Source organism: Triturus cristatus, chromosome 8, assembly GCF_964204655.1.
Source record: "Triturus cristatus chromosome 8, aTriCri1.1, whole genome shotgun sequence".
NCBI lineage: Eukaryota > Metazoa > Chordata > Amphibia > Caudata > Salamandridae > Triturus > Triturus cristatus.
In genome coordinates, this window is record NC_140591.1 from 1,692,889,635 (window position 1) to 1,692,903,260 (window position 13,626).

Consider the following 13,626-nt stretch of genomic DNA (forward strand, 5'->3'; position numbering starts at 1 on the left):
GCTCTATGCAAAGCGCTGAACATGGCAGTGCTCTATCACTCTATACAAAGCTCTGAACGTGGCAAGGCTCGATAGCTCTCCTCAAGGCTCTGAGCGTGGCAGGGCTCTATCAATCTACTCAAGGCTCTGAATGTGGCAGGGCTCTATCACTCTACTCAAGGCTCTGAATGTGGTAGGGCTCTATCGCTCTACTCAAAGCTCTGAACATGGCAGGGCTCTATGGTTCTACTCAAGGCTCTGAAATTGGTAGTGCTCTATCGCTCTACTCAAGGGTCTGAACGTGGCAGGGCTCTATCGCTCTACTCAAGGGTCTGAACATGAACATGGCAGGGCTCTATCGCTCTACTCAAAGCTCTGAACAGGGCAGGGCTCTATCGCTCTACTCAAGGGTCTGAACATGGCAGGGCTCTATCGCTCTACTCAAGAGTCTGAACAGGGCAGGGCTCTATCGCTCTACTCAAGGGTCTGAACGTGGCAGGCCTCTATCGCTCTACTCAAAGCTTTGAACTTACCAGGGCTCTTTCGCTCTACTCAAGGCTCTGAATGTGGGTGGGCTCTTTTGCTCAACTCAAGGCTCTGAATATGGGAGGGATCTATTGTTCTACTCAAGGCCCGGAGTATGGGAGGGCTTTATCGCTGTACTCAAAGGTCTGAACATGGCAGGGCTCGATCACTCTACTCAAAGGCCCTGGATATGGTAGGGCTTTATTGCTGTTCTCAAAGCTCTGAACATGGCAGGGCTCGATCACTCTACTCAAAGGGCCTATGCTGTTGTTGGGCGAGGATACTACTATAAAAACTTTTACTTTTTGGAATATGTTCTGCCGGTCATTGGCTAAGCATAAATCGGACATTTATGACTTTCTTATAAATGAGCGCCCGGATACGATTTTTCTTACCGAAACCTGGCTGCATTCTAGCTCAAGCCCTGATGTAGCCGTAGCACTACCAGCGAACTATGCTATAGCTAGAAGAGACAGGGAAAATGGAAGAGGAGGTGGAATCGCAATTATTTATGAGAAATCCTATCAATGTAAATTTGAGGATTTAGCCATTCCTAGCTCGGAAGCAGCAATATTTAAAATTTTACTGTCTCCTAAAATGACATTTTCTGGTATTCTTGTTTATCGTCCACCAGGCTCCCCTAATTCTTGGGCCCAACTTCTCCCTGAATTAATTGCACCTTATCTTCTTAAAGCATCAAATTTTACGATATTAGGTGATTTTAATTTACACCTTGAAAGCTCAAATTGTATGATTAGCGGTACTTTAATTACAGATTTAGCTGCCTTAAATCTTCTACTTAGTAATAGCGGCCCTACGCATGTTGCAGGACACTTACTCGATCCCATTTTCTCCAATTTACTTAATATTCATTGTGATCCTGCTCTTCCCCTGTGCTGGTCGGATCATTTTGCTCAAAAATGTCAGTGTATCTTTTCTAAGTCCCTCCTCACCGCCCCTGTGAGAGAGCCTTATAGAACTCGGAACTGGAGCAAACTGGATCTTGAATTTTTTAATAAGACTCTTAACGAAAAGGCACTTATTATTTCATATGTTTCAACTCAATCTTCAAATTTGATACATGAATGGATTTCAAACTCAGTTGAACATTGTCTTCCGCTAACTACAAAAAAACCTTTTAATCATCGTTCTCCTGCTCCCTGGTTTACAGAGGAACTAAAAATAGAATAAACTAAATGTAAGGCTCTGGAAAGGAATTGGAGGAGAAATTACTCACAGGATTCCAAGCTAAACTACAAATTAGCCTTAAAACACTACCATGCCCATTGTAATTTGGCCAGAAAGTCCTACGTATCGCAGACCATTTCTAATACTGGAAATTGTTCCTGCACATTGTTTAGTACAGTAAAAAAACTTGCGGGCTCAGATACGCAGGCACGTCCACCCACGCTTGACGAACAACAGTGCAATAACCTGGCAAACTTCTTTGTGGACAAAGTCAAATTAATCTATTCTGGTCTACAAAATAATCAGACTGTAGTATCAAATCCTACGTTTTGCCGGCCAGAATCTGCTCATATGAATGGTAGTCCTACGATTCTGGAAGCCTGGTCACTTCTTGATATTACTTCCTTTGGAAAAATTTTAAATGGAATCAAATCAGGATCTCCCCGTGATTTGATGCCAGTTTCTGTGCTGCAGCAGCTGGATTCTTCATCTTTATTTCTTATTATGCAATTGCTGAATGCCTCAATTTTGGAGGCTGTTGTGCCTTCTGATTGGAAGCATGCGATGGTGCTTCCTCTTTTGAAAAAAGCTGGAGCTGACCCATCGCAGCTGTCCAATTTTAGACCTATCTCCCTGCTTCCCATTTATTCCAACATTTTGGAAAGACACATTAATCAACAACTCACACTGTTTGTAGATTCAACTAATCTTCTTCACCCCTCTCAATCGGGTTTCCGAGCTGGCTTCTCTACGGAATCTACTTTGCTCGGAGTTTCAGAGCTGTTGCGGCAGCATTTGGATGTCGGGGACACCGTAGCTCTCATCTTGCTTGATCTGAGCGCTGCATTCGATACGGTGTCCCATACTGTACTCCTAAAAATTCTACAGGATTCTTGTATCATCGGCACTGCTCTTAATTGGCTCGCTTCTTTTCTTACGAAACGGACCTTTCAAGTTTTTTCTTCTAAAGCTATGTCTAAAACCTACCCATCTTCTTATGGTGTGCCCCAGGGCTCTATTTTGAGTCCCATTCTTTTTAATCTTTATGTTAAACCTTTGACTATCATAGCAGAAGAAGCAGGTCTCTGTTTGTTCTCCTATGCAGATGATACTCAGATTGTTTTTTCCCTTTCCTCTGGACAGAGCCATGGTTCATCTAAACTTCAGATGGGTTTAAGGAATATTGCTTTATGGATGCAGAGCAACTTCCTTAAGCTTAATGGCGATAAGACCGAGCTCCTTATTTTAGGGAAGAATAAAGATCTCTGGGGCCCTCTTCATTGGCCGTGTGAAATGGGAGTTCCACCTAAGCCCTCTAAATGTGTTCGCAACCTGGGAGTTTTGATTGATGACGGCCTATCCATGAAACAACAGGTGGTAAAAGTAGCCGCCACCTGTTATACCATTTTCAAATGGTTAAAAAAATCATGTGGATGCTCCCTATGTGTACCCAAAAAAACGTTACGGTACAAAAGGGGGTGGTGATGGACGGAGCATCAGAACCAATCAAACACTCACACCCAGTCAGCAGATCTGGGTTTGATCCATCACCATTCTTTGGCCCACTCTGCCACCCCAGTTCAGACATGGCCATATGCAAATCAGTCTGACCCTGTGCCTCATGGGAACAGTCCAGCCCGAACTGCCAAGCCATGCCTTCCCTGGACCGGAAACAAGCTTCCTAGGACCGGTTTCTGGCATTTCAGCCGTCGTCAGCCAGGCTTGCTTGAATCCAGTGGCAAAGTGAGCAAGGGACTCACGTCTGAGCATACCCTGCCAACTTATGGAGAACAAAGCGGTACAAAAGGGGGTGGTGATGGACGGAGCATCAGAACCAATCAAACACTCACACCCAGTCAGCAGATCTGGGTTTGATCCATCACCGTTCTTTGGCCCACTCTGCCACCCCAGTTCAGACATGGCCAAATGCAAATCAGTCTGACCCTGTGCCTCATGGAAACAGTTCAGCCCGAACTGCCAAGCCATGCCTTCCCTGGACCGAAAAAAGGCTTCCTAGGACCGGTTTCTGGCATTTCAGCCGTCTTCAGCCAGGCTTGCTTGAATCCAGTGGCAAAGTGAGCAAGGGACTCACGTCTGAGCATACCCTGCCAACTAATGGCGAATGGTTATCCAGGCCCTCGTGACTTCGCGACTAGATTACTGTAATGTTTTCTATTTGGGTGTAAATAGGGAGGTCACCCAGAAATTACAAGTGGTGCAAAACTCAGCTGCTAGGTTGCTTTGTTTGCTGTCCAAGCACTCTTCTACTTCAAGCGCTTTGCATAATCTACATTGGCTCAAGATTGGTAGCAGAGTGAAGTTTAAAGCCTTGTGCTATATGCACAAAATTAAATCGGGCTCATCCCCTAAATATCTTCAAAGTTTAGTGCACCCTTATTTGCCCTCTTGTGTGCTTCGTTCTGCTACCCAAGTTAAATACATGGTGCCTTTTATCAAGCTGAAAAGAATGGGCGGCCGCTCTTTTGCCTATCTCGGACCTGTGCTTTGGAACTCTCTTCCAATAGCACTCCGTAATGAGCCGTCGTTTTTGGTTTTCCGCAAGTTCCTTAAGACTTGGCTGTTTGACCAATAATCAGCTTCTTAAATTGCCTTCTTTTGTCTGAGTGCGCCAGTCTTTTTATGTCAGGTTTCAGCGCTGGGAAACCCTTGTTGGGTAGCTGTGCGCTTTATAAAAGTATTATAACATAACATAACATAACAAAGGCCCTGTATATGGGAGGGCTCTATGGCTGTGCTCAAAGCTCTGAACAAGGCAGGGCTCTATCACTCTATTGAAGCCTCTGAATATGGCAGGGCTCGATCACTCTACTCAAAGCTCTGAACATAGCAGGGCTCTATTGCTGTACTCAAAGCTCTGAACATGACAGGGCTCTGTCACTCTAATCAACGCTCGGAACATGGGATGGCTCTATCCCTCTACTCAATGCTCTGTATGTGGCAGGGCTGTATCGCTCTACTCAAGGGTCTGAATATGGCATAGCTCTATTGCTCTACTCAAGGCTCTCAATTTAGGAGGGCTCTATCGCTCTACTCAAGACTCTGAACGTATGAGGGCTCTATCGCTCTACTCAAGGGTCTGAATATGGCATAACTCTATTGCTCTACTCAAGGCTGTCAATGTGGGAGGGTTCTATCGCTCTACTCAAGGGTCTGACCATGGCAGGGCTCTATCGCTCTACTCAAGGCTCTGTATGTGGCAGGGCTCTATTGCTCTACTCAAGGCTGTCAATGTGGGAGGGTTCTATCGCTCTACTCAAAACGCTGATCATGGCAGGGCTCTCTCACTGTACTCAAGGCCCTGAACGTTGGGATGGCTCTGTCACTCTACTCAAGGCTTGGAACATGGGATAGCTCTATCCCTCTACTCAAGGCTTAGTATGTGGCAGTCTCTCTTAGTAAATCAAGAGTCTGAGTGTGTCAGTGCTCCATCGATAAATGTAAGTCTGTGAATATGCCAGGGCTTTGTGGCATCATGTAAAGCTCTGAATATGGTGGTCTCTGTTAGTATCTCAAGTGTAAAAGTAGGTCAGGTCTCCGTTGATAAATGTAAGGCTCTGATTAGGGGGGCTCTGTCACTCTATTTAGGGTTACCAGTATGCCACTGCTCAATCAATAAATGTAAGGCTCTGAATATGGGCGGTCTCTGTATTTATGTGGAAGGATATAAGATTTCCAGGCCTCCGACGCCATACACAGGGGCGCATATTATCATAAATCTAATCAGAACTGCATAACATAGACTGTGTGACAGATCTCAGCTGCATTCACCTGAATGATGCATTTTTCATTGCAGGCACTGATGTTCATGCTGTATAATGGCCCATGGAAGCAGCCCAGAGATAGCCAGGGATGTGATCTATCGTTGTTTAGAAGAACTAACTGGCAAAGAGTTCAAGGAATTCAAAGTTCGCCTCCAAGACTCTGCTGTGGAACTTGGACAGGAAAAGATCCCAAGATCACGCCTTGAAGATGCGGATCACTTGGACACCACGAACACTATGATCGAACATTACTGTGACCGAAGGGCCCTCGAGATCACACAACATGTACTGGAGAAAATTCCCAGAAAGGACCTTGTGGAAGAACTTGAACCTGCAGCACAGAGATGTAAGTACCCGGATGTTGTACTGTGGACCTTGGAGCTCAGCCATGCATTCTTGTTCAACTTTGAATTTAAAAAAGGATGAATTTGATTGGCAGCAAGTATTCTGAAATTCCATATTCAGAGGAAGTCTGGCTCTGTGCACTCACTGCAGTTCTTTGTAGCAGTTCTTTTATTTGTCCTATATGCAAATTAGAGCTGCAGAACCACCACCCCCCCAAAAAAAAGACTGCTCACCTGTTGTGTCATGTTTGTGGTTGTGATATGCACTGTTTTCTTGTTTCATCTATTTGTGTACAATGTGTTTGTAACTCCTCACCTCACGAGAGCACAACATTTCAATGGGAGGAAAAGATACATGGAGAGTGAAGAAGGGGGGCTATTTTGTTAGTCACTAGGGTGACATTTTGCTGTTAATTAGCCATCGGCCAGGTTAATAGCAGAGATTGTGTACCATTTGGCCAATGGCTGGACAGACAGAAAATTCACACAACTGTTTACCTGAAATAGTATTTACACCTAGGCTTGTGTGTCTGGACACATCCCTCTGTGTTGTCCTGGAATGGGACATGCATGTTACGTGTGCCTGGCATTTGTAAGTGTCTGGTCCTTGCGTCCCAGTAGGTTGCTCTGTACACTGGAGTTTTTGATCCCAGGCCCTACCTTTAATATGACTGTATTCGTTCCCTGCTCCTCTATGGGAGCTGCCTGCTTTTAAGCGCCTCCAGGCGCGGCAACCAGGAAGTGGGCGGTGTCCCGAGGCAGGCTGGGAACTGTAGTCCGCCCCACTCCGCGGCCGAGCGATGTCAGCTGCTCGGCGTCGGGGGCGACCACAGCGTCAGGGCTCCTGCAGTACTGTGAGGTCAGTAGTGGCAGCGCGACACCCTCCAAGTTCGCCTCCGGTAAAAATTCGTTCCCCGCTCCTCTATGGGAGCTGCCTGCTTTTAGGCGCCTCCAGGCGCGGCAACCAGGAAGTGGGCGGTGTCCCGAGGCAGGCTGGGAACTGTAGTCCGCCCCACTCCGCGGCCGAGCGATGTCAGCTGCTCGGCGGCGTGGGCGACCACAGCGTCAGGGCTCCTGCAGTACTGTGAGGTCAGTAGTGGCAGCGCGACCCCCTCCAAGTTCGCCTCCGGTAAAAATTCGTTCACCGCTCCTCTATGGGAGCTGCCTGCTTTTAGGCGCCTCCAGGCGCGGCAACCAGGAAGTGGGCGGTGTCCCGAGGCAGGCTGGGAACTGTAGTCCGCCCCACTCCGCGGCCGAGCGATGTCAGCTGCTCGGCGTCGGGGGCGACCACAGCGTCAGGGCTCCTGCAGTACTGTGAGGTCAGTAGTGGCAGCGCGACACCCTCCAAGTTCGCCTCCGGTAAAAATTCGTTCCCCGCTCCTCTATGGGAGCTGCCTGCTTTTAGGCGCCTCCAGGCGCGGCAACCAGGAAGTGGCCGGTGTCCCGAGGCAGGCTGGGAACTGTAGTCCGCCCCACTCCGCGGCCGAGCGATGTCAGCTGCTCGGCGGCGTGGGCGACCACAGCGTCAGGGCTCCTGCAGTACTGTGAGGTCAGTAGTGGCAGCGCGACCCCCTCCAAGTTCGCCTCCGGTAAAAATTTGTTCCCCCGTAAAAATTAGTTCTGACTGTATTGGTAAGCCCTACCCCATGATATAAGTGAATAAATAAAACAAATATGACGTAAAGAAATAAGTGAAATGTTATATATTCAAAAGCATAAATACTGACCACATGTAACAGTAATTGTTATAATATAAAGGCTTTCTTGCTTATCAAGTATGAGGGTGTTGTTAGTTTATCCCTCTTCAGTTGAGGAAAACAGAGAAGGCTTGAGCAGGTCGACGTTTTTATATTATTTCACACACTAATATCCAAACATGTAGGCTCTTGTTGTTGCTGTTAGTGGATGTACCTTCCACATGTTCATCCTGCTGGACTGGGGCCAGAGCACACGGGTTTCGCCCCTGTATGGCTGTACCTCAGGGGCTTCCTCAGGGCTCTCTGAATCATAAAAAGAGGATGAGGTCCAGTCGTTAACGTTAAGTGAACAGGGTATCAGAAATAGAATCCATCTGTCTGGTATGGATATCCAAAAATCAATTTGGAGGGAGAAAGAAGGGCTTAGATCCACTCAGCTTCCTTGTCTCAATATATCAAAAAATCAGTCGTAGAGTGGATCACTGGTCCTGGGAAACCAGGGTATTGCATGGTTAGTACTATGTACTATTTAAGAAACCCTCATTCACGTTTAGTTTGGGATCGAGATTAGCGGTATATCTTGATTCTCCGCTAGATGTGGTATTTAACGTGATCGCATAATCATTGGGTTAATCCAATGCTTCCTCCACCCGGAGGCTTTTACCACTGGTAATCACAGTAGTGATCGTGAATCAAAAAGAGTGAAGTGATTGTGGTGAAGAAAAAAAGTTGTTTAAAAATCTCGTAAAGCCAGTAGATTTCTTTATTGGTACTGGATTCGGGATAAGTTAAAAAGAGTATTCTAGTTGTGCACGTATCTGACTTATTATGGTCAAGTGCACTTTTTAAAAACTGTGTCCAAAAAAGGTCGACATGTTTCAGCCCTCGTCAGCCCCTAGGGGTCAAGCGGGCTTTCTTCAGGACCTGGTGCAAAACAGAGTAGCCCAAACTACGGGCACCCTTGTGGATGTGCGGGAAACTTATTTCCTTTTTGGATGCACATTCAATCTAAAGCCAATGGGATAAAATGTTTGTGGGGGGGGAGGGAAAAGAAGAAAGAAAGAAAAAACACAAAAATCATTGTGAATCCATTCACTATATGCAATCATAAAATGGCAAAACTTTGTTTGTGTGAGACCCCCAGATGGGGAAACTCCTGGTATGGCAAAGTTCGTCCCTCCTTTACTTGTAAGAAACAGACCCTGTTCACAATCCATTTTGTCATATTCCCAAATGAGTGATAGACCGAATCTCCAAGCAACACCTCATTATCAACATACGATGTGTATGCTCTGTACTCCCCTATAAGCAGTTCAGGCTAAGGGGTCGAGAGAATAACACCTCTGGACGTTTACTGAGGGTGACTGGGATCTAGGTCATCACTTGGGACCACATTGTAAATCAAAAATGAGTCTGGGCTCATTCGAAAGTTTTGTCAATAAAGTATTCGGTCAATGAAACTTGTTCAGACAGACTACGCTAAGCGGTACGATAATGTGGGCTCTAAAAGATAATAGCCCTCTAGTATGAATCAGAACTTAGAATATGAACTAATACAATGCATTATTCTGTTCATGTCAATGGCTTCTAGTCGCGAAAGTGAGTAAAACACAAGACAAGGTGAAAAATGTCATGGTTACCTGGTCTCCTTCGTTACAGGCCACAACGGGTACTCTAGGGGGGTCGCTTCACGCTCTAATGATGTTAGAAGGGGGCGTGGCCAAGATGGCGGGGTGAGCGGACGCTTCCTCCCGTAGCTCCTCCGGCCCGGCCAAGCTAAAGCCCTTTTCTTATGCTTCTCTCCCCCCGCTGAGGCTCAGCGCGGGAGAGGAACGTGGCGGAACATCAGGGGCATACACCGGTGCTGTTTTGGTTCGGATCGCCCCGGGGGAACCCCCCCAAAAGTTCGCCCGAGATCACAGGACGACGGCGGCGAGCCCGAGGGGCGGAGCGTATTGGAGAGCTGTCCGGACGCCTCGGTTGGGCCTGGTGCTGAAAGTTGCGGTCTGGAGGGGATCTGCCCGCCGCTCGACGGTGACTGAAGGAGCCTGGCGGGAAGGGGCCCGACGGTGTGGAAGGCTTGGGACGGGTGCCCCGGCACTCGGACTGGTGATGGCGACACCTTGCATTGCGGAAGCCCTGACCCCTAGCCGAGGTACGGCGGACTCTCTGATGGGGTCGGATCATCTGGCCCCCTGCGCGTGACAATCGGGGGCCGGTGGTGGCACTTATTTTACTGCGGGGTGCCTCGGAGGCCCCGGAGGTGTCGCCGGGCCTAGTCGTTTTGGCTTGCTCCGCCCGGCCGCCATTTTGTCCCCGAAGGAGCGGTGGTGGCGGCCTCCGCTGGAGTCCTGGCTGCTGGCTGCGGGCGACCTCCCGTTATTGCTGGATTGACTACCGGAGGGATGAGCTGTTGGGACCCCTCCGCTGCGGCCCCCTTGGTTGTCTCACGCTAGCTCCTGCGGCTGACGGTGACCGGACTAGGCCGCCATTTTGTCACCTGTGACGCAGCGACCTCACTTGTGGGGGATACCCGGGCCGAGTGCTTGCCGGCGGCTGAGCATCCCTGGGGCGCCTGGATCGGTGCCCGACTGCGGCGCTGGCGATGTCTGGAAAAGGAGGCCCGAAGAAAGGGGACCGTACTCTGCCGGACATGCTTGGCAGGGCCCAACACCTGCGGGACAGGACACAGCCCTCACCGGGGCCCTCCCGGGCTCCGGCAGATGTGACTGGAGGGGAGCCACCTGTCACGAGGGCCTTTATGGAGGAACTGTTTAGCTCCCTCAGGGAGGACTTCCAGACACTGAAGCGGGAGGTGGCCAGCGAGGTCCGAGAAGTGCGCAGAGAAGTGGAGGGCCTAGGTGAGCGTGTGGAAGCGGCGGAGACGGAGGGCCACCAGCGAGCGGAGGAGATAGTCCATTTCCAGCAGGACGTTCTTCGCCTCCGGGAACAGTGTGTGGAGCTCCAGGCCCACTCTGAGGACCTTGAGAACAGATCTCGGAGGAACAACATCCGAGTGCGTGGCGTGCCGACTGCGGATGAGGGGTCCGATCTGGGGGACTACTTGCGGGCCCTGTTCCGAGAGATCCTGGGGGAGGCCGCGGACTTTCCCATCAGCATCGACAGGGCGCATAGGGTTGGCCGTCAGCGCCAGCCATCGGCACCCCCACCGGACATTCTGGCCTTCCTGCCCGACTTTCCATTAAAGGAGCGTATCATGGCTGAAGCCCGCAGGAAACAGCCCCTGACCTTTCGGGATCGGCCGGTGGCGCTTTACCAGGACCTCTCCGCCATCACTCTGCAGAAACGCAGGTCCTTTAGGATTGCCACTGACTTTCTGCGCGAGCATGAGACGCCGTACTCTTGGGGTCACCCCTTCCGCCTGATTTTTCGGTGGAACGGAGTATTACACCAGCTACGCTCCTTGCAAGACATTTGTGGTGTCCTGGGGCTCACGGCAGCGGAGGAGGAGGGAGCTACGCCGTCGTGGAGGTCCTCGGAGGGACGGAATCGGCGGAGGTCAACGAGGCGGCGCTCAGCGACCAGCGCAGGGCGCCCGGACTCCCCTACCATTAGGGCGGACAGGGCTGACGCCCTGAGGGCGGCGGCCGTGGACTCGACCGGCTCATCTAGCGTGGCCTTGACGGCCTAACACACACTCCGGGGGGAGATGTCTTTAGCTTCTTAACATGCTTGGCACGGGGCGGGGGGGTTGGGGGGAGCGGGGGGAGGTGAGTGGCTGGACGTCCACTTTGCTCTTTTCTACGGACTTGCCCGTTTTGGGGCTTGACTGAGACTATGGGGTGTTTGAGTTTGGGGATGGCTAGTTGCCGAGGTTGGGTTTTGGGTGGGGGAGGGGGTTGTTTTGGGGTTGGGAAGGTCCCGTCCGATGTTGTCTACGCCCGCTTTGTTTTGGCTTGTCCCGCGCTGCGGCCCCGCGCGCCCCACCCGCTGATTCCCTATCCATTGCATGGCGCTCCCGATCCCTGCGAGGAATGCCGGGCCTAAAGGTAGTGACCCTTAATGTTCAGGGTCTGAATAACCCGGTGAAGCGCAGAGCGATCCTGTCGTTGCTGGAGGGGACGCAGGCGGACATCTGCCTTTTGCAGGAGACACACTTATTGCCCCGAGACTGCCATAGGATGCGCTCTGCTAAGTTCCCCACCCAGTTCTTTTCCTCGGCAGCGAACAAGACGGCGGGGGTGGCCATTCTCCTAGCGAGCTCCTTTCGGGGGGAGGTGTTGCATAAGTGTGCTGAACAGAAGGGGAGGCTCCTTGCGTATCGCATGCGCCTGGGAGGCATAGCATTTACGGTTGGCTCCGTTTATAGCCCAAACGAGCATCAAGAGCGCTTCCTAGATTCCGCGCTGGTGGATGTCACTGCTTCCCCAGACCGACACGTTATCTTGGGCGGAGACCTCAACATTGTCTTTGACTCTGGGATGGACAGATCGGCGCAACGCTTTCCGCAGACGGGGGAACTGTCCCAGGCTGGGAAGGCCCGGATTGCGGAAATGGACTTGCACGATCTCTGGCGCTCCCTGCACCCCACGGATAGGGACTACTCTTTCTTCTCGCACGCACACCGCACCTACTCACGGCTGGACTACCTCCTGGTGAGTGGACCGATGCGTGCCGCTGCCACGGCGGCGGACATCGGGGTCCTGACCCTGTCTGACCACTCTCCAGTCACCGGCGTTTTCCGGTGGCCGGCGGCCTCCCCCTCTCGGGGGGCGTGGCGCCTCCGGGACACACTTCTACACAAAAAATCGGTGGTACAACGCGTCGGGGAGGTCATACAGGACTATCTCACTCACAACAGCAACACTGACACTTCGCAGGCGACACAGTGGGCGGCACTGAAGGCCGTCCTACGGGGGGAATTCATCTCTATCTCTGCAGCCGAGAATAAGGAGCGGCAACTGAAGAGGGATGAGTTGACAGCTCAAGTCCGGGAGCTTGAGCAGGTCCACCGCCGTACGGGAGCGCCGAGAGTATGGAGGCAGTTGAAGGCAGCGAGGAAGCTCCTCTCCGCTCTGGATCTTGATAGGGCGGAGTACGCCGCCTTACGCTTGAAACATGCCTACTACACTGGGGGGGACAGATGTGGCAAGCTCCTAGCACACCGGCTTCGGGTCGCGCAACAGCGCAGCGTGGTGAAAGAACTGGTGGGTGCGGATGGGGGGGTTGTCTCCGGGGACGCGGAGGTAGCGGAGACTTCCCGCGGCTTCTACGAGGCGCTGTATGCTGAGGAGCCCTCCTCGCCACGGGATGCCGATAGCTATTTGGAGTCGGTGACCCTCCCGGTGCTGGACCCGGCTCAGGCTGACCACCTGGAGCGGGACATCCATGTGGAGGAAGTGGTTTCGGCTATCGCGCGGCTGAAACATGGCAAGGCCCCGGGCCCGGACGGGTACACGTCTCTATTCTACAAGACTTTTTGCACGACCGTGGCCCCTGTTCTTACGCGGCTGTTTAACTCTTTCTCCGAACCGGGAGCCATCCCTCCGGATCTCCTGAGGGCGATGGTCGCGGTAATCCCGAAGCCTGGGAAGGACCGGGCCCTCTGCGGCTCGTACCGGCCCATCTCGCTCCTAAATGTCGACCTCAAGTTGTACACGGGGATTCTCGCATCCAGGCTGGGTCCACACCTCCCCGACCTGGTGGAGGCGGACCAGGCTGGTTTTGTGCCCGGTAGACAGACGGTTGACAACACCAAGAGGGTGACGCATGTTCTGGAGAAGGCCTCAAGGATCTCGGGGGAGCGGATGTTGTTGTCCGTTGATGCGGAGAAGGCCTTCGACAGAGTTCACTGGGCGTATCTTGAGCGGGTCCTCAAAAAACTGGGAATCGGCGATAAGTTCCGCACCATGGTATTTAATTGCTATAAGCATCCTTCAGCGTCGGTGCGGGTAAACGGGTGTAGCTCTGGTGGCTTCGCCATCGAGCGCGGCACGCGGCAGGGCTGCCCTCTCTCGCCGCTCCTGTTTGCCCTCTACATGGAGCCGTTTGCTCAGAGGATCCGTAATAATCCGGATGCTGTCGGGGTCCGGATGGGCCAGTACGTCCACACCGTCAGTCTCTACGCGGATGACGTCCTGCTGACTTTGG

At 51.5% G+C, this 13,626-nt stretch overlaps 1 protein-coding gene across 1 annotated transcript in view; it reads left to right on the forward strand.

The window, feature by feature from the left end:
• Positions 1-13,626, forward strand: part of LOC146808624 (NACHT, LRR and PYD domains-containing protein 12-like) — a 730,950-nt gene that overhangs the window by 66,211 nt on the left and 651,113 nt on the right. The window contains exon 2 of the mRNA XM_085623648.1: positions 5,507-5,820. Within this exon, the coding sequence (XP_085479774.1) occupies positions 5,529-5,820 (292 nt within the window). The 5' untranslated portion in view covers positions 5,507-5,528. The remainder of the gene's footprint in view (positions 1-5,506; positions 5,821-13,626) is intronic.